The following is a 20,688-nucleotide window of genomic DNA, read 5'->3' as shown; positions in this document are numbered from 1 at the left end:
CAATGGCACACAAGAACAACCACAAGCCTTTCAATACCAACAAGATATGTTGGTAGCAATAATTTTTTTGTTTTTCCTGTGAATTATACCTAAGGTGTTCCTCTTGTTATTGTGTGTCGTCAAGTTGATTTAGACTCACAGTGACCTGGTATGACAGAGTAGAACTGTCCTATAGGGTTTTCTTGGCTGTCATCTTCACTGGAGCAGATTGCCAGGTCCTTCTCCCACGGAGTCGCTGGGTGGGTTCTAACTGACAACCTTTCAGTTAGCAGCTGAGTGCTTAATCATTTGTGCCACCAAGGCTTCTGAAGTATCTGTAGGGCACACTAATCCCTAGGGATATTGTCCCTGAAGCAGTGAGATTTCACTGCCTTCCAAGCCTCTTCCAGACTGGACCTTTCCCCTGCATTCTACTGTCTCCCCTGGAGAATGAGCACTTCTCACCTACCACTTGATTTCTGTTAAGGCTGACCAGTTGCTCTTCCCTGAACGCAGGTCTCTCTCTTCCTCGCCATTCCAGCATTTAGAGGTCATATCATCTAACAACTCATTTGTACAGATGAAGAGCCTCAGGAGGATGAAGTGACAGGCCCAAGGCCACACAGAGAACAAGGCACAGAAAAGGATTGGAGTTTATTCTTCTTAGTGTTCCACCTTTTAAAGGCCCCATTCTCCATGTTCCTACATTCCTGCTTGCTGTGGTAACTACACTGGCTCCTCAGACCCACTGAATCAAGATCCCTCTTCTGCGTTGTTTCCCTTATATGCATCCCCATGCCTACACCTAGCCTCCCCTAACACCCTTATTCCAGCTTGGGTAGCCTTTGTGTTGCTCCTGCTTTATTATGTGCATGCTGCCTAGTACACAGGACACAGGCAATAAGTGTTGCAGAATGGATGAGTAAACTACTGAGGGAATGGTGTTTGATCTTGCTGTGGAATTGCCTGGAAATGGTCTTTCTTTTCCTAATCACCTGGATAAATCTCACTCTCACTATAAATCCAAATTTATGACATCTTCACAGGACCTCCTGGATTATTCTAGCCCTTAGCAAACCCTACTTCCCTGTATTTCCTCCACCCATGTAGATTTTGACCTTGTTGATTTAGTACCTGTTTTGCATTCTGTCCAGTACTATTTCCTAACTGCTTCATGTGCATAGTCGCTGTAAGTTTTGGAGGGCAGAGCTCTCTCTTTTTTCTTTTGTATATTTAACAGTGTCAAGAGGAGAGCAAAAGAGATCTGCTGGTTCTATAACTGATTTTAAAGTTACAGAACCACAAACAAAAGGCCCTATTTTAATAACACTGTCCTAAAGCCTTTGAAATTATATGGCTATTAATACCAAAATGGATGTGGCTATTAGTACCCACTACCCTTTCGGTTTCTGAAATGACATTTTTATCACTAATTGCTCTTGGTACATTTTGTTAGTAGAAACTGTTCAGCCGTGTATCCTCTACAATGGCCCCATATTACCTGTATGTATTTGGGAAACTGTGTGGAGACGTAGACATCTATTTCTTGATCCTCTCCTTTGGGAACCACAAGCATGCTTTGGGTTTCCATATAAAAATGCTCTTGACCTCCCATATGTATCTCGCCTGTCATAGAAAAATACACCCGAGTCAAGGAGGCAGTCAGATAGAAAAGGTCACACACCCCCAGCTCTTATCACCTTATGTGGGAATTCCACTAGCAGTGCTTCTGCTGGGGCAGCAAGCTACAAGAGAAAGAACGGCCATAAAAAACAACGTTTGGCTTTCACTACACCTGCGGATTTTGAGTAGAGTTCTGTAGGGGAATCCAACGTGTCTGCCAATATACTGGTCATAGGGAAAGGTACATGTTCATAGTTGAAATGCTATGGCAATCGACTTCCAGGACAAAGATGGAGTAGATGTGTTTGTCTTCAGCAGACCTACCCTAAAGGAATGGCTAAAGCAAGTACTTGAAACAGAAAGGAAATGATAAAAAAAGGAATATTGGAACATCAGGAAGAAAGAACAATGGAAAGAATTAAAATATGGGTAAATACAATAGACTTTTCATCTCCTCTTGAATTTTCTAAATTGTGTTTAGTGGTTGAAGCAAAAAATAAAACATTGCTTCATATGGTTCTCAATGTATGCAGAGGAAATATTTAAGAAAATTATATTATAAATGAGGAGAGTAAAAAGATAGAAAGGTAAATAAAGACAAATAAGGTGAGGTGTCTGTACTTTACTCAAGCTGGTAAAATGTTGGCACCAGATGTGATAAGTTTATATACGTATAAAATTTAACAGCTAGAGCTACCACCAAAAAATCTATACAAAGAGATATACTAAAACAAACTACAGATAAATACAAATAGAGCTCACAGGAAGGTGGTAGGGGGAAGGATGAAAGACGGAGAACAAACAGAATACAAGTAAGACCAGTCATCATGTTAGGTGGAAGGCACCACTTTTAAAAAACTAAAAATGTACCAGATAATAGTAACTTGCAAATTGTTTAAGGGAAATTCTTAAGGAAATCTTTTACATTTGAGTCTGGAAAAAGACAGAAGCCTCCTATCTTATCTAAAACCTGAGTAAAGTAAGAGGACAGAAGAATGAACAGGTTCTTCTTCACTTAGGAAATATAAATATTAAAATTTCAAGAACTAATCTCAATTTCAACTTAAGCTTTTAGCAGAGACTGCACACTGGCAAATCCCCGTTGTTGTCACCAGGCTCAAAATTCATAGCTTGTGGTATTAGTGATTCCATCTATCCACTCAGAATTTACGGTGTTAAATATCCACTTCATTTAAAACATACAAAGCTAGAAAATAAATATACAAACAGAGCTGTTCCCACTTAACCCTGTAAGACAGGCAACGTTTAGAGCCCCATTACACTGCTGCCCAGCCCCTATCTTAACATGTACTTTCTTCACCCAAGTGTGACTCTCAGCGCTCTTGGTTGGTAACCAATTTGATCAGCTAATCCATGGGATAAAATTTTAGCCCAGTATGGGTTTAGGAGTGATTCCTCCAGGCATACATACATTTTAATAAGAGGCCCTTAAAGACCAAAAACCCTCTAAGACACAAAGGAGTCTATCTTTGCTATGCTCAACAGGGCAGTTTGTGGGGAAAATGATCTTGGTTTCAGGGCTTTCTTAGGTCTCCTGCAAACCCTGCCATAGAGATTGTCATCTACTATCCCAGTGCAGGACCCTGGTGGCCCAGTGATTAAGAGCTCAGCTGCTAACCAAAATGTCGGCAATTTGGATCTACCATCCACTTCTTGGAAACTCTGTGGGGCAGTTGTCTCTTCTATAGAGTTGCTATGAGTTGGAATCAACTTGATGTCAACAGGTTGGTTTGGTAACCCAGTGCGAAGCCCATCTCAGCTAACAGAATTAAAGAAAAAAAAAAAGGATAAACAAGAAGAGGCATAACGTAGAGGAGAGAACACTAACTTCAGCGTCAGAAACAGAGTAGATTCTTGGTCAATCACATGCTCTCTGGCCTCAGCTGGCTCATTTGTAAATGGAGATCTTTAACGCCCCTCCAGTGCTATGGCACCATGAATATTTCTTCACAGTTGGTAAAAAAAACAACAATAACATCACTCCCTACAAGAACACATTCTAAGACCTGATGTAATGCTCCACATACTTTATATTTTAAACATTGTTTTTTCTCTTTGAACAGGTATTTTTCTAAGAGGCAGATAAAGTGCTATATAATGTTATGACTATTACCTCTAGTTACTGCTCATTCAAATAGTCAAAAATTCTTAAACCAAACGGAGTAAGAAAAAGGACCTCAAACTAGTGAGTCAAGAGAATGAAAACTTAAAAGTAGTATAAATGTTTCTTTTTACAGGTTCCTGTACCATTTTTCAGAGGCCTGGTGGCACAGTGGTTAACAGCTCAGCTGCTAACCAAAAGGTCGGCAGTTTGAATCCACCAGCCACTCCCTGGAAACCCTATGGGGCAGTTCTGGTCTGTATCCTATAGGGTTGCTATGAGTTGGACTCTATGGGAACGGGTTTGGTTATATTTTTTAATAGGGCATGAGGCAGGTAACAAGTTAAAATTCAAGTAAGAGACAGATCAAATTATCTAATTAAGTAATCTGTAGTATTTATAAAGATGTCAATGAAAAAAAAGCAATAATTGAATTCTCACACAAAAATATACTATGGCAAGAATAAGACATGAGCAGAGGTACCCCTCTACTATGGGTATTTCCAAGATGCTCATGCCATGGACTCGCTATACTAGAAAGGTCTTCCCCTTCCTCCTCCTCTCCTACAAATCAAACCTGCCCCTCTAGGGTTTGCCACATTTTACTTACCATTAAGAACCACCTACAGTGCTGATAAAAACCTATTAGAACAGATTCCTAGGCTGCCTTGGATCCTTCAAACCCAGAGTTCCAAGAAAGGGCACAGGAATCTCTAGATTTCATAAATATCCTCAATGATTCTTATAATGAAAAACTGGTAAACACTGGGTTTGGTAAATGAACACCTGTCAGTGTATTAGTTCACTAACAGACAACCTTTTCTAGAGAACAACATTTAAATCTAATGATAATTGTTGTTGTTGCTGGGTGCTGTTGAGTCAAGTTTGATTCACAGTGACCCACATGACAGAGTAGAACTGCCCCACAGAGTTTCCTAGGCTGTAATCTTTACTGGAGCAGAATACCAGGTCTTCCTTCCATGAAGCTGCTGGATGGATTAGAATTACCAACCTTTTGGTCAGCAGCTGAGCACTTAACTGATGTGCTAATTGTAGCTCACAGTTATTGATCTTCAGCTGTGTGCTCTGTACTAGGCTCTGTGCCAAGCACACATGTATTATCTCTTAAACTTCATAATGGACCTCTGGGATTGACATTATTTTATCCACATCATTTTAAAGTATGGAAACGGAGCACTGAGAAGTGCCTTGCCAAGGTCACACAGCTAATAAGGCAGGATGCCAAGGAATATTGGTGGGTTACAGTACAAGGTGTCTTTTCTATAGCTTCTAGATGATATTATCCAGTTGGCCCATGACTAGCTTCAAGTTTAACACATAGCTATGGAGTTATAAATACATGATGGGCTTTGAACTCAAGTGGCGGGAGTGACTGATTATATATTACACAGCTTTGACGGCACTGTGTTACTGGGTGTGCTGTGTATTCAGAGCTGGTATGTCTTAGAGCTCTTCCTGTTCTTGGGATCAGAATTGAAGAGAAAAGTTAGGGTGAGTGATGGTAGTTTCTAACATGCACTAAAGGTCAGTATCCTGGAAATTCTTTTGAAGACAGACAATCCCAAATGACTATCCTCTGTCCTGAGTGGTGGTGAAGGCACCCCAATCCCACTCAGCAACACTTCTGGGTACGTCAGAGATCTTACAGGACAGTTTCCATAGCCTGGATGATACAGATGACAGTGGAGAACGGTGGAAAAAAGCATGGACTAAGATTTGATTGTATAAGTGAACATTAATTTAACTGTATTTTGATTGTGGTGGTGTTTATCTGTTATGGATTGATTGAATTATGTCCCACAAAACCATGTGTTGTAAATCCTAAGCCCTATACCTGTGGTTATAATCCCATTTGGGAATGGGTTTCCATTGTTATGTGAATGTGGCTATATTAGTGTAGGCATGGCTTCAATCAATCTCTTTTTACTCTTTTGGTGAAGTCTTTAGTTGAGCATAGGTGTTTGATTTTTAGGAGCTCCCAGTTATCTGGTTTCTCTTCGTCATTTTTGGTAATGTTTTGTATTCTGTTTATGCCTTGTATTAGGGCTCCTAACGTTGTCCCTATTTTTTCTTCCATGATCTTTATCGTTTTAGTCTTTATGTTTAGGTCTTCGATCCACTTGGAGTTGGTTTTTGTGCACGATGTGAGGTATGGGTCCTGTTTCATTTTTTTGCAAATGGATATCCAGTTATGCCAGCACCATTTGTTAAAAAGACTATCTTTTCCCCAATTAACTGACACTGGGCCTTTGTCAAATATCAGCTGCTCATATGTGGATAGATTTATATCTGGGTTCTCAATTCTGTTCCATTGGTCTATGTGCCTGTTGTTGTACCAGTACCAGGCTGTTTTGACTACTGTGGCTGTATAATAGGTTCTGAAATTAGGTAGAGTGAGGCCTCCCACTTTCTTCTTCTTTTTCAGTAATGCTTTACTTTTCTGAGGCTTCTTTCTCTTCCATATGAAGTTGGTGATTTGTTTCTCCATCACATTAAAAAATGTCATTGGATTTTGGATCAGAAGTGCATTGTATGTATAGATGGCTTTTGGTAGAATAGACATTTTTACTATGTTAAGTCTTCCTATCCATGAGCAAGGTATGTTTTTCCACCTAAGTAGGTCCTTTTTAGTTTCTTGTAGTAGTACTTTGTAGTTTTCTTTGTATAGGTCTTTTATATCTTTGGTAAGTCAATCAATCTTTTTTGAGATATAAAAGAGCAGATTAAGCAAGGAAGAAGAGATGGGGAAGAGAGGTGCCATGCCACATGAAGATCACCACAGTCACCGTGGAATAGAAGCTGAAAACAGAAAAGAACCTTCCTCCAAAGCCAACAGAGAGGGAAATCCTTCCACTAGAGCTGGTGCCCTGAATTTGGACTTCTAGCCTCCTGAGAAAATAAATTTCTCTTTATTAAAGCCATCTACTTGTGGTATTTCTGTTATAGCAGCACTAAATAACTAAGACATTATCCAACTCTCTGAATTTGCCAAAACTCATAGAAGTACAAATCAAAAAGAGTGACTTTTACTATACATGAACTTTTTTTAATTCTAAAAAATCAATTTAAAGAGAATTACAAAAACGGAAAGGGGAAAACCTAGAATGAACCCCGTAATGATGGACTGGAATTGAAGGTATCAGTATGAATTCCTGGTTTTATACATATATGTGTGTGTGTGTGTCCCTAGGTGGCACAGATGGTTAAGCGCTGGGCTACTAACTGAAAGGCTGGCAGTTCAAATTCACCTAAAGACACCTCAGAAGAAAGGTCTGGTGATCTACTTCCGAATATCAGCCATTGAAAACCGTCTGGGGCACAGTTCTACTCTAACACACATGGAGCTGCTATGTGTTGGAATCAACTTGTTGGTAACTGGTTTGGTTTGGGTTTATATAGCAGATATAGAAATACAGATATGTGCGTTTCCTAGTTCTGTTCACTAATGGGCTTTGAATTTAATCATGAGAAAACATCAAACAAACTCAAACTGAGGGGCATTCTACAAAATAACTGGCCTGTGTTCTTCAAAAAAGTCAAGGTCATGAAGAAAAAGGCAGGCTGTGTGATCCTGACCATGATAAATAATATATTTTTTATGTAAAGAACATTATTGAGACAACTGGCAAAACTTGAAATAGATCTGTAGATTAGATAATAGCACTAGGTCAACGTTAATGGTCTGATTTTGATAACTATATGTTAATGTAGGAGAATGTCCTTGTTCTTAGAAAATAAACATTGAAGTCCTTAGGGGTAAAGAGGTATCATGTCTACAATTGACTCTCAAATGCGTCAGGAAAAAAAAGCATACGTATATATGTGTGTGTATGTATATATATACATACAAATATGTAGAGAGAGAGAATGATAAAGCAAGTATAATGTTAACTGGGGAATCTGAGTGAAGGGTAATTGGGAGTTTTTGTATTTCTGCAACTCTTCTCCATGTTTAAAGTAATTTCAAAAAAAAAGTTTTATTGGAAAGCTATAATCAACTGTTTTCTAAGAGGCACATTTAATTTTATGTATATATACATAAAGCAAAAACATCTGGAAGGAAGGGAGGGAGGGAGGAAGAAAGAAAAGAAATGAGAGAGGGAGGAATCAGAGAAAGAAACATGGGCTCTGGAAATCCTAAAAGGCTATCAATTCGACTACCAGCCTAGTAGCTGTTGTATGACCTTGGTCATGCTCCTTAATCACTCTGAGCCTCAGTCTCCCAATCTGAAAGATTGGGATAATAACACACCCCCCTTGCAGAGTAGTTGCACAGCAGGAAATACAGATGTGTGTGTGAGAGAGAGAGGCAGGAGACTTCACCTGTCACAACCAGGGTCTGGACGGGACAGGTGGCCAGTGCCTGGGGCTGCCATGGGCAAGGCCTCAACCTCTCACTTTGCTTCTCCATGGCCCTCCTCACGCACACTGGAAAACACTTTTGTTAATAAGATGCCTGTTCCTGAGGAACAAACACCACCCCCCTACTCTGCTACCCTGTCAGGCTGCTAGATTATTTCTAGAAGAGAAAGATGGCATTAAACCAGACATGCTTAGAAGGTTTACAGGGTTGCTTCCTGTCCCATTCTCGGTTCACATAGTTTTACCTTCAAGAATTTGATCGACCACTTTAAATGCTTCATCAACATTTCCATATTCCAGTTTCCTTTCTGGCTCGAAAAAGGAGTTATGTTGTATAGCTTCCTAGAAAGAGAATTGAAAAGTGAGGCAGCTGGGGCAAGAGACCTCCTGAGCTGGGACAGCATTTCCCCTCCTACCCTGGAATCCCATGCACTTCCGGCCTGACACCGAGCTGAGCTCAGACCCAGCTTCAGAGAGACTCCCCAAGGAGCAAATGCACACGTCCCATTTAAGTCCAAAACACAGAGTGTGCCCAGAAAAAAAACCTGAATCTCATCTACTTACGCTGCTTTCCCAATTTTCACTCTAACAAATTTACATGGTAAGTTATAAGGACTGATGAAATTCATGCAGAAAAATACCCTGCCATATTTCATGGTGATGAATCTGATAATCTTTGCATGTTTCTAACTCCCTTCTAGAAAACAGGATAGGAAATGCAATTTTCCATTTGGTTTCAGTCAACAAGACACTGGAAGACATTATACTCATTTAAGATATGCATTAAAGAAGGTAAAAATATTGTCTCCAATATTTGCTTCATAGAGAATACTGAGATACTCTGGGAGTAGGAAGTAGTAAACAGAGAGTTACAGGACGTGTCCACCTGTCCTGGACATTGTTGGTTGCCCATCAAGTATTCGTCTTACCTTCCCCTTTCAAACAGTGACTAGATTTCCATTTAGTGTCTACCACTCCCCCACACAGCCCAAGACTTCATAAAAAATCTGACCTCCCAGCAGTAACCAACACCTGCTCTATTCCTCTGGCCAGTCATTAATTCAGAGGTGGACATGTGACCTAAGTGGCCTAATTAGGCAGAGTCTCAGGACTCCTGCTGGGAATGTTGGAACAGCAGTGTTTTCTCCTGCTCGTTGGACGTGAACAAGGAATGCTCACAGCGACTGGCTGCCATCTGTGGCAGAGAGGCGAGGCAGAAGGAAACCAGGTCTTTGGTAACGTTACCGACACAAACACAGTTTGAGGCCAATAAAGCCCCTATCGTTTGGAAGCCACTTTGAGTCAGATTGTCCTGTTATTAGAGCCAAAGCATTTTAATCAATATACCACTGCTATCTGTTCTTCTGGCCCCGGAATTGGCACCACCATGGAACTCATTACCTCGATTGTTAGGATCACTGGCTCCAAATCTTCATAGACAATGTTCACTTGCTTAGCGGCTCGCTTTGCCTGGACCTCGGAATCCGCAACCACAGCGCAGACAAGCTGACCCACACAAGATACCTACAACACAGGAGGGCAGGCACCAGGTCCTCTCCTTAGATTCATTTTCTTCCTCCTTCCTAGCACAGAGCTAGACACACAGTAAATGACACCTTCCTGTCTGTATATAACTATAACCGCAGTGGCTCAGCTAACAAAGGCCTTGGTAGGGCAAGTGCATTTGTCAGAGGTGGCCTGCTGACCCTGGGCACTGCAGGAGGCTCAGATCTTTGAGCTGTGTCATTGACAATGATGGCTGAAAAGGGGCAAGGGTGATGCCACTTCAAGACAGCAGACTCAGGCTCCAGGCCAAGCTGATGGGGCTGCTCAAGGGCCAGCTGTTTTAGGGCAGCCTGCCACACAGCTTCACCTGTGGCCACCACACCACTGACCAGGGCTGCTCTTAGAGAGGCAGCACTCAGTGTTCCTTCACAGACAGGGAGGACCAGGATGTCACAGCCCATCTCAATTGCAGAGGAGGGAGAGAGAGTGGGCGTGTCTTGTGGAAGGGAGCTTTTGCGTGATAACACAGTGCTGCTGGTGAGCATGACTCTCATCACAAACTGGGGCAGAGCACAGGTTTTTGTGAAGAGACATGAAGCTGTACTAGCCATGACATAACCATGTACAGAGAACTTTCCTGGGGGAGAGGGGCTGGCAGTCAGCATCACTTCACCTGGAGGGGAGTAGGTACCTAAGGAATTCCCACAGGGACCAGGGTAGAAAGTCAGATGGGGAAAAAGACCAAGGGTTGTTCTCGTTAGCTGCCGTCAAGTGTCAAGTCGGCACCTGACTCAGTGACCCCTTGCACAACAAAATAAAAGGCTGCACTATCCTAATGATGGATTACACGTTAGAGAGTTGTGATCAACAGGGTTTAAACTGGCTGATTTTTAGAAGCCAATTACTAGGTCTTTCTTTGCAGACTGTCTTAGTCTGGAAGCTCTGCTGAAATCTGTTCAGCATCATAGCAACATGGAAGCCTCCACTGACAGACAGGTAGTGGCCGTGCATGAAATGCATGGGCTGGGAATGAACCCAGGTCTCCTGCATGGAAGGTGAGAATTCTGCCACTGAGCCACCCATGTCCCTAGATCAAGGGTAAAAAGGGTAGAGAAAGGTAAAACAGTCTAGACCAGCAGATGGCACCACACTGTTTAGTTTTCTCTCCTACCTTATACCATGATCACAGTTCAAACTTAATCAGTCATTTTTTTAAATCTTCTTCAACCTCTTATGTACTTTTCAACATGAGCACATAGCAGTTTTATAATCAGAAAAAAATGGTATTAAAAAAGTTAACTCTAGCACAAGGAAGTGTGTTTGCTGGGTGTGTGAGGTGTGGGAAGATAAATGAAACAAGAATGGCAAGATGGTCACTGCTAAAGCTAGGTGATGGATCTATGGGGGTTCATGATACTATTCTATCTTTGTGTATATTTAAATTTTCTGTAATGAAAAGATTTTTAAAAGGCACAAAGTGCTATACACAAATGTTATAAGAATTAAGCCAACAAAGGCAATAGTTTACAATGTCGCGAGGTTCTGCCACTGTGATTTGTCACATTGATGTGGCATAAGCCCCTGAGACAATCATAATCCATGGCACACTGCGGAAAGCAAGCACGATTGTGGAGTCCTGGGCATCTTTACTTGTTCAGTTAACATTTACGGAAAGGACGTAACTTTCATTGTCTTCTGTCAGGGCCACACAGTCCTGCTTCAGGGGAGTTTCAACCTTGAGTTAAAACTTTTGGGCAACAAATTTTCAATTTTATCAACTAAGTTTGCTAGTGAGAGCCAGAGGCAGGAACTGTTTCAAACTATGAAGCTAAACACTGAACTGAGAAGTCTGAGTTATGCAGAAAACCTGCTGAACACTGCCCTTGTTGTCCTTGTCTTAAGACACAGTAGCCAAATGTTTTCAAACATTGAAACTTTCATATGGCAACAGTGCTGTCACTGATTCTCTACTCCTTTACCCTGTGACATGGGAAGCAGTGTGTGGGCTACAGATGAATCAGACATAGACCCTCACTCAAGGAAGTTTACTAGGTGGGAGGAGTATATGAGACATAGAAAAAAATAAGCTTAATGCAAGGTAGAACGTGTATCAGCAACCACTTTGTCTTCTCCTCTAGACTGTAAGCTCCACGAGGGCAGGGACCACATCTATTTACATATAGTGGCCTGCTATAATAGGTACTCATTTTTAAAAAATGCCTGTTGAATAAATGACAGTATGAATGAATGAGTCAAAGTGAGCTCAGAGGCAGGAAAGAGAATTTCTGGATTAAAGGATAAGGAAAAGCTTCATGGTAAAGATACTTGAACTTGGGCTCAAACTCTGGACACACCAAAACTGGGGTAATGGCAAGAGATTCTTTGGGGAGGGATTTGCAAATAAAAGTTATCATTATTCGTTTTTCATTTATTTTTCATACTTGTTAGAAGCATAGTATCTTACTACCAGAAAATATAAAACACCAAAGGTTTTTTTAAATATAGCTAGCAACTTCTGTACTTATGTTGAAAATGAATATATTTTAATTCATTCAATACTAGAATATAGTGTCATATAATAAACATTCAAAGAATATTAGAATCCTTTATGATATGCCAACACTAGATGCAACCTTTAAGAAAATATGAAGTACGATTAACTGAGGAAATTATTTTTAAAAACAAAAATGAAGTACTTCATCTGTTGCCAGAAGCATCTCAGGTTCAGTGGAAAGGCAGAAGGAGTTTACGCCTTGAAGGTGCTCCGCAGTCACGATGTCTACCACACCTGGCAAGCTGAGTGCTTCTGATAGATCAATAGACCTAGGTAAGAACACACAGTTGGGTTCCTCAAAGCAACCACACAGCCTAAAGGCCGTTGAAAATGTAGTTATTTGGAGAATAAGATGTGAGCAAGGTAAGATATGTCAAGGAACTGCTGCAATAGTTCTCTGCCAGACAACTGGGAAAAATTCCTGGGACAATGAGGTTATCATATGGAGATACGAATTAGTCAATCCTACATTTCAATACCATTTCACCTGTAGTCGGCATTTTTTAGTAGAGGGAATCAAGAGATGGGCACCTTTTGCCAACAGTGTGACTCAAGAGTTAAATGAAAAGGCAGTCATTCACCCCTACAGAGTAAATACTTTACCACTTACAGAATCTTAGCGTGAGCTCTTGAACTTGTTACAAAAGTTAAGAACAGTTCCTGGTCCACAGCGGGCATGTCGTCGCAGTAGATGGCTTCACCCGTGGCATGCTTAATACCAGACAGATGCATGATGGGATGGCCGACTGGGTCTTGAGGAAGTTGTCTTGGGTCCACATTCTATTTAATAAATAGCCAACATATCATTTTTATATTCCATATAGAAAATGGAAGTAATCATGTTATACACGTCCCGTGAGAGGGTAGCTATATAATTTACCCCAAACCAGAACATTTCTGAGAATGAAAAATTCACTATTAATAATAACACCAGGACAACAAGCCTAAACTGAGATCCCAAGCAAACCAAGATGTATAGCCACCCTATACATACTGTTATTTTTCTCTACATTTCTGAATATAGGTCACAAACATCTCTTATGAAAATTTCATTTGCATAAGTAAACAAATATCAATTTCTCTTCCTATTAATGTAAAATTATCTTGTCTTGCTAAGGCAAACAGGAAAACAATTTTGATAATTAAGGCAAGAGGACATAATTATCGAAATTGTTTCCCTGTTTGTATCTAGGCATGACACATACACATTTTCAAAAGAGTATGATGATATTGTGACTATGTTTACAGGAAATATTGAGGGTATGCCTCCAACCAAAAGAGCTTTTCTTTTTTTTCCCCCCTATATTGCGTGAGGACGTCTAAGAGGTAATTGGTAAGATTCATATTTTAGACGACACTGGTGAGGAATGACGCCAAAAGTAGGTATAATTTGAGCAATGAGTCACTAGTGTTTCCCTTTCTTAGAGAAAGGTCTGATTCTGAAGCAAATATGTTCCATTAACTATAGTAGAGAAGAAGAAACATACTGTCACCTTCTGTATTTCAAATATGGGAATTGGTTAGCTTTCTTAGCTGGCTGGGTGCTATGAAATGAATTGTGTCCCCGCAAAAGATATGCTGAAATCCTAACCTCTGGTACCTGTGAATGTGACCTGGTTTGTAAACAGGGTCTTTGAAGATGTAATCAGTTAATATGAGGTCATACCCATTGCTCTCGAGTCAATTCCCACTCATAGCAACCCTACAGATCAGAGTAGAACTGCCCCATAGGGTTTCCAAGGAGTGCCTGGGGGATTCAAACTGCCAACCTCTTCATTAACAGCCGTAGCTCTTAACCACTATGCCACCAGGGTTCCCAGTATGAGTTCATATGAGAGGTTGTATCTGAATGGTGCCCATAAAAGAGGAAAAGAGACACAGAAAGACATATGACATATGACCACGAAACAATGGAGTTACGCTGTAGCTACAAGCTACGGAATGCCTGGGGTTACCAGAAGCTAGGAGAGAGGCATGGAACACATTCTCCCTCAAGGTTCAGGAAGAATCAACATGGCCAACACCCTGATCTCAGGCTCCCAGCCTCCATAACCTTGAGACAATAAATTCCTGTTCTTAAAAGCCACCCAGACTGTGATATCTAGTTACAGCAGCCCATGAAAACTAATACAGTGGATATTTGGAGACGAATTATTGGAGGTATGAAGAAAGAAGGAGGTGGAGTTAAGAGACATAATGTAGGCAAAGCTCAGAGACCAGGGTGTAGGCTGTACTGCCAAGGGTGCTGGTAATGGGAATATGGGAGGTAGAAACTCCAGGGAAATTGCCAGCCAAGCAGACACATGGATACTCTCTAAAAGGAGAGAGCAGCAGCTATGGGGCCCGGAACTCTGACTAAGGGGCTGCCTGCTAAGCATTGATGGGCAACCCTGTCCACAACTCAATCAACATTGTGTTTGCTGCTAGGGCTGAGGCCAGAATCTCACTGGCCTTCTCTGGAAGACTGCGAGTTGAGAGGCATATAGTCAGGTTGGCCATAGAGCTAATACCAGATAGATGCATGAGGGGATGGATAACTGGGAGGTCCCATGCATGCTGGAATGCATGATGGAAGGTCCAGAGAAAGCTATGGAAGCCTCCCTATCCTGCCCCATCTGCTGCCCCTCACTGCAGTTCACTGTGTCACTCCTTAGTCCTGGATTGGGCAGAGACTCCTTCCTTGAGACCAACTTCGCAGAACTGGGTTACATAATTCAGTAGGAGGAAGAGAAATCTAGTTAACCTATACTGAGAGGTGAAAAAAAAAAAAAAAGAAGCCAACTGTCATGGATTGAATTGTGTCCCCCCAAAACATGTGTCAACTTGGTTAGGCAATGATTCCAGTATTGTGTGGCTATCCTCCATTCTGTGATTGATATAATTTTTCTACGTGTTATAAATCCTAATCTCTGCTTGTGGTTAATGAAGCAAGATTAGATTATGTTAAAGAGGATTAAGGTGGGACTGTAACACCCTTACTAAGGTCACATCCCTGATCCAATGTAAAGGGAGTTTCCCTGGGGTGTGGTCTGCACCACCTTTTATCTTACAAGAGATAAAAGGAAAGGGAAGCCAGCAGAGAGTGGGGAAACCTCATACCACTAAGAAGCAGCCCCAGGAGCAGAGTGCATCCTTTAGACCTAGGGTACCTACATGGAGAAACTCCTAGTCCAAGGGAAGATTTACAACAAGGACCTTCCTCCAGAGCCGACAGAGAGAGAAAGCCTTCCCCTGGAGCTGACCCCTAAATTTGGACTTGGAACCTACTAGACTGAGAGAGAATAAACTCTGTTAAAGCCATCCCCTTGTGGTATTTCTGTTAAAACAGCACTAGGTAACTAAGGGAAACCCTGGTGGCCTAGTGGTTAAGTCCTACAGCTGCTAACCAAAAGGTCAGCAGTTCGAATCTACCAGGTGCTCCTCGGAAACTCTGTGGGGCAGTTCTACTCTGCCATTTAGGGTCGCTATGACTATGAGTCGGAATCGACTTGACAGCAACAGGTTTGTTTGTTTGTTTTGTTTTTAGATAACTAAGACACCAGCCTATTTCCAAATTAGTGTAATGTAAGGCATCTGAGCAAAGAAAAGCTAAAGGCTTTTGTATCTGAGTACCAGAACGTGCAGTCTGAAAAGTCATGATCAGGACATACTGACAATAAATGAGGCATTTGAATCCACCTAAAATGGATCTCAGTTTGATCACAGCTGCAGATTTTCAAGTTTCAAAGTCATTCCCGGTCTAATAAAAATGCCCCAAGGCCGCTGCTCTGTGGAATCACAGGGAAAGGTTCAGGCAGTCTGGGGTCCTACTGATCCACTAGCACATTTTCTTTTCACGCAGAGGCGTTGCTTTCTTTCTCCTTCTGGACACTGGATTTAATTTATCAAAGGCCATGAGTGGAGAAGAGCCATGGTTATGATGGAGAGCTTTAAGTGACAACAGCTGTGAAAAATACAGTTCTCCGATGCCCTCTGCTGCTCAGGGAAATTGAGAATAGTGGTCCTTATTCATTGCCAAACTATTTGAGGAACTAAAACAAATAATAATAAACTAAATAAACAAACCTCCAGCTTGAGATAGATCAGAGATTCCCTTAGCTAGAGGAAGGCCTGGAATATCAGGAGGAGGGAAGGGTGGCATGTGTAATTTGAAAACATGTTCAGCATTATTATTATTTGGAAAATGAAAAAAAGAAAAAAAAACTAATCTTCATAGTGTAAGTGACACAAAGTAAAATGTCAACCAAATGTGGGCTGAGATTATATGCAAACAGTAGGGTGATTTCCACAGTTACCTTGTTATAAGGCGTATACTACTGCATACTTCCATATATCCCTACTGTATACTCTCTCTCCCTCCTCCTTAACTGCAGTCAGTTAAGGCTCTCCACTTCTAAGCATTTACTGTTCTAATATCCACATGTTTCACTTAAATATAAACTTCAATTTTATAGTCACTACAATACAGTGCAAAAAAAAGAGAGTATTGACTAAGCTTTTTTTTTTTTTTGGTTGTTGTTGAGTTTACTTTGACTTCATAAGCTACCAAAACCAGAAGAATACCAAGAAAAATAATTTAGAACTTGACCCAGCCACCATTTAATAAAGACGGACATTAGGCCATGGGTGTATAGGAAAATGAGAGAAAATTCTACATATCAGGGTTCAGGCATGAGCAGGGGTTTGAAGCAGCCCCAACGCACACCAGTTCCATTGACATAGCTCATTGCTGTCCTCATAATCAAATGCTCTCAGTAGTTATCTTCTTCTTCCTTGAGAAGCTGAGCTGCAGATTATAATAGTTTCCTAGAACTGCTGTAACAAATTACCACAAACGTGGTGGTTTAAGCAACATAAATTTACTCTCTCATAGTTCTGGAGGCCAGGAGTTTGAAATAAAAGTATAGGCAGGGCCATATGCCCTCTGAAGGCACTAGGGGAGAATCCTTCCTTGCCTCTTCCAGCTTCTGATGGTTTCAGGTATTCCTTGGTTTGTGTCAGCATAACTCCAATCCCTGCCGTCGTCTTCACAAGGCCCTCTCCCTCATGTCTCTGTCTGTTTCAAGTCTCTCTCTCCTTCCTCTTACACTCTAAAATCAGGATGATCTCATCCCGAGATCCACAGCTTAATTACATTTGCAAAGATCCTATTTCCAAATGAGTACACATTCGCAGATACCGGGGGTTGGGACTAGGACATACCTTCTTTTTTTTTTTAGGGGGGTGAGGGTCACCATTCAAGCCACTATAGAGATTATATGGTCTTTTATGCTATAGATGGTAGGGATCCGCTTCCTCTGAAAAATATCCCCCAAAGTGATAAGCTGGCCTCTCAACTTGAACAACATTTGTGTGAAAAAAGACTCACATCTTTTTTTACAACCGTAAAAGGTTGTTCCCTTCCTGAAAAGTAAAATTCTGGGTAATTCCTAAGCTTAGACATGAAGGAGACAAATCTGCAGACATCTGTTAACGACTGTGGGAGTTCTCTATGACATACCAGTTTTAACAGTAGAAAATGAAAAAAAAAAAAAACAACATAGCATTGAAAAAAGTCTTGCAAAACCTTGCTGTGTGAGGCCTGCTAAAAGACTGAGAAAACTTTCCAAAATTTATCTGTCATATTCTGTAGTCAAATATAAAATTGGTTATTTTAACTGAAGATACAACACTTTCTTTTTGCAGTCACTCTGTTAAATCTGCTGGTGAAAGAAGTTGTACTTGATTGCTTTCTTTTGCTCTGTATGTGGCTAAAGATCCTATAGAAGAAAGAATGTTGTTTCCTCAAACCAGTGATTTCTTGAACCTGCGTCAAAATGCTTCAAAGCAAATGCACTGATGTGGGGGAAAAACAATCATCATGAGTGCTGATGTTGAAAACCACACACACACACACACACACACACACACAGAAAACAGATAAAAAATGAAAGCTGTCTGTGTGGGAGAGATACTGCTTCCAAAACTTTGTCTTGCAACTATAATAACTTAAACTCCTTTCAAGATAATTATGTGAAAAATGAGCTAAGCACTAGATTATCAATTTGCTTTGTGATGGTTTGAATGCCCAACAATTTGTTGCCACTGTTGTTCCCTTCTAAAATCTATTCATTGTCAAAGTGATATTTACTTGGTTGGATACTTATGTGCAGACAGTTGCAGCTGCCATATTTTAGACACCACAAAAGATAAGGAAAGCGGTTTTCAACTTTCCCAAAATGATCACTTTCAATGGAGTTTTGCATATTTCAATTTTTGAATGTACTGAACTTAAAATCTCAAGGCATATACACCAACTTTGATGTTCATTACAACATACTTCAAGCTTTTATAACAAAATCCAACAACAGATTCAATGCACAGATGCTTTAAAAAGCCACTTCATGTTTTTGACTTGATAAAACTTTCAAGGTCAAGTTTTTTTTAAATAATGATTTCAAGGAAAAACATACTGAATCTTATCCAGTGTATCAACAGGATGACTTCAGATGATATTTTTCAAATGTTATGGAAGAAAATTCCATTTCTAAGTTATGAGGAATTTTGTTCTAACATTCAGCCTTCATTAGGAGAGCTCAAACAGCTCTTAGGTGCTATATTTGATTCAACTCTAAGATGTACCTCACAGAAAAATCACAGAGAACAGGGGCTGGGGAGACAAAGTATCTCCACATTCAAAAAAAAACAAATCCTCAGCTTAATTTTTAAAAAATCATTACTGCATTTTTACCAGCTTACAGGGACTGCCTTTTCCTGTTTCTCTGGAAATGAAATCAAAGCAGCCCTCCAGCTCTGACAGGAATGTGGCCTTGGTTGTGACCCGACTCCACAATGCCAAGAAAGAAAAGCGTGTGGCAAGCTAGCCGGCTCATTCATGTCGGTGGCACAAGGTCACAGGACAAAATACACAACCTTCAAGATCAAAATAGACATTTTTCTTTAAAATGATCATTGCATTTATTTGTTTTTAATCTCAATTCTTAATGATTTTGAAGTTTTAATTAACACTACTGGAGGCTTTGAGTTCACCAGAGGGAAGCTTGGGTCTATAAAGCTTGAGAGATAAGTGGAATTGTTCAGGTGAAGGAGCTACTGTCCAGGCCCTTGGAATTAAAAAAAAAAAATGCCACTAACCTGGTACTTGGATATACTCCAGTGATGTTTGGAGTGAAGATCTTCTAAAGCACTTTCATACTTGTCTGCAAGGCTAGGATAGTGAACAGGGTCCTGTAAAGTAGAACGGTCGTAGATATTTAAAATGTGCTAGAATGACTTTTTTTTTTTTTAGAATGACTTTAGAAGGGAGGATCACGTGATTCTCAGCAAGCATGTCTACTGGTCAAGTCGAGCCATATGAAGTACTCGCCATATTCAGCACTTTCGGGATACAAGGAACTCCCTGGCCTCAAGGACATATACTCTGAAGGGAATGTACATACTTATTGCGAAAAGCCAAATGAAGATAGTAGTATATCACTGACTTCTAACATCTCCATGTGTCTTATGATCTTCTCACATACTTTCCCAAATGGTCTGAGGATTTACAAACCAATAATATAGGAAGATAGAAGCAAAGTAAATAGAATGGAAAGGAAGAGAATACTTAAACCAAGAAAATATCAGAGCAAGAGGACACCATTGCAAATGAGCGTACAACTCTCCTCTGCACCACCTGGCCAACCAGGTAGAAAGAAACATGCAGAGGCCACATCCTGCCCCTGCCCCACAGAAGGAAGCAGTCCAGGTCCCCAGGAAGAACACCTCTCAGGCCTGTAGGAAGTAGCTCATTTGGGTCTTTATACAAGACTTTGAACGATACACCTAAGGACCATTTTTTATAATTTAAAAAATTTTAAGAGAAAATTAAAGTCAACAAAGGCTATTACTTTTAAAGAGAGGAAGTTGAATGTATACAACTTCAAGTGGGAGCTTTAAATTATATCACTAATTTACCAAGAAATTCTATCAGCTTGCTATTAATTGGGCAAGCTTACAATTGGCTTTTTCTTTTTCTCATTTGATTACCTGGTGGCAAGTGGACTAATACATGTTTTCCAGCTTCCATTCTCAAAAATTTGATACAACCCTTTTGGTTCTTAGTTGATCTCATCTATAATGAGAAGATACTTTCAAGAGCAATGATAAGAGAGAACTTTGTATCTCTTATTTAAAGTGATGATACTAATTTCTTTACCACATGAAGGGTGTTCTTGGCTTCTAGTCTAGTCAGCTGGTTGCAGCATGGGGTTAATGAGGGCAATATGGCTCAATTTCCAAATTATTTAGAGAAATTCTGTTAGTATGTACCTCCCTAGCCAACAATCTTATAACTCTACTTGTTTGTCAAAAGGGAGACCAGGCAAGAGAATGCCCCTCTGAAGTGCTAGGAACCGTATTAAGCCCTTTTCTACAATGACTCATTTTGTAATAACTGTGTGGAGTGGCCGTCATCATATTAGAGGTGAGAGAAATGAAGCTGAAACTAGAGAAGAAAGTCAAAAGCATATAGGTAAGCCTCAAC

General features: G+C 40.6%; 1 protein-coding gene across 1 annotated transcript in view; it reads right to left on the bottom strand.

Annotated features, from left to right (window-relative positions):
* LOC126077961 (aldehyde oxidase) overlaps positions 1-20,688 on the bottom strand; it is a 96,382-nt gene that overhangs the window by 39,916 nt on the left and 35,778 nt on the right. Inside the window, exons 16-21 of the mRNA XM_049887766.1 lie at positions 19,302-19,394; positions 12,778-12,947; positions 12,310-12,436; positions 9,509-9,631; positions 8,353-8,449; positions 1,481-1,605 (exon numbers count right to left, since the gene is read on the bottom strand). Of these exons, the coding sequence (XP_049743723.1) occupies positions 1,481-1,605; positions 8,353-8,449; positions 9,509-9,631; positions 12,310-12,436; positions 12,778-12,947; positions 19,302-19,394 (735 nt within the window). The remainder of the gene's footprint in view (positions 1-1,480; positions 1,606-8,352; positions 8,450-9,508; positions 9,632-12,309; positions 12,437-12,777; positions 12,948-19,301; positions 19,395-20,688) is intronic.

This window comes from Elephas maximus, chromosome 6, assembly GCF_024166365.1.
Source record: "Elephas maximus indicus isolate mEleMax1 chromosome 6, mEleMax1 primary haplotype, whole genome shotgun sequence".
In the NCBI taxonomy this organism is placed as follows: Eukaryota; Metazoa; Chordata; class Mammalia; order Proboscidea; family Elephantidae; genus Elephas; species Elephas maximus.
Note: the sequence above shows the minus strand (reverse complement) of the source record. Positions and strands in the feature narration are given on the sequence as shown.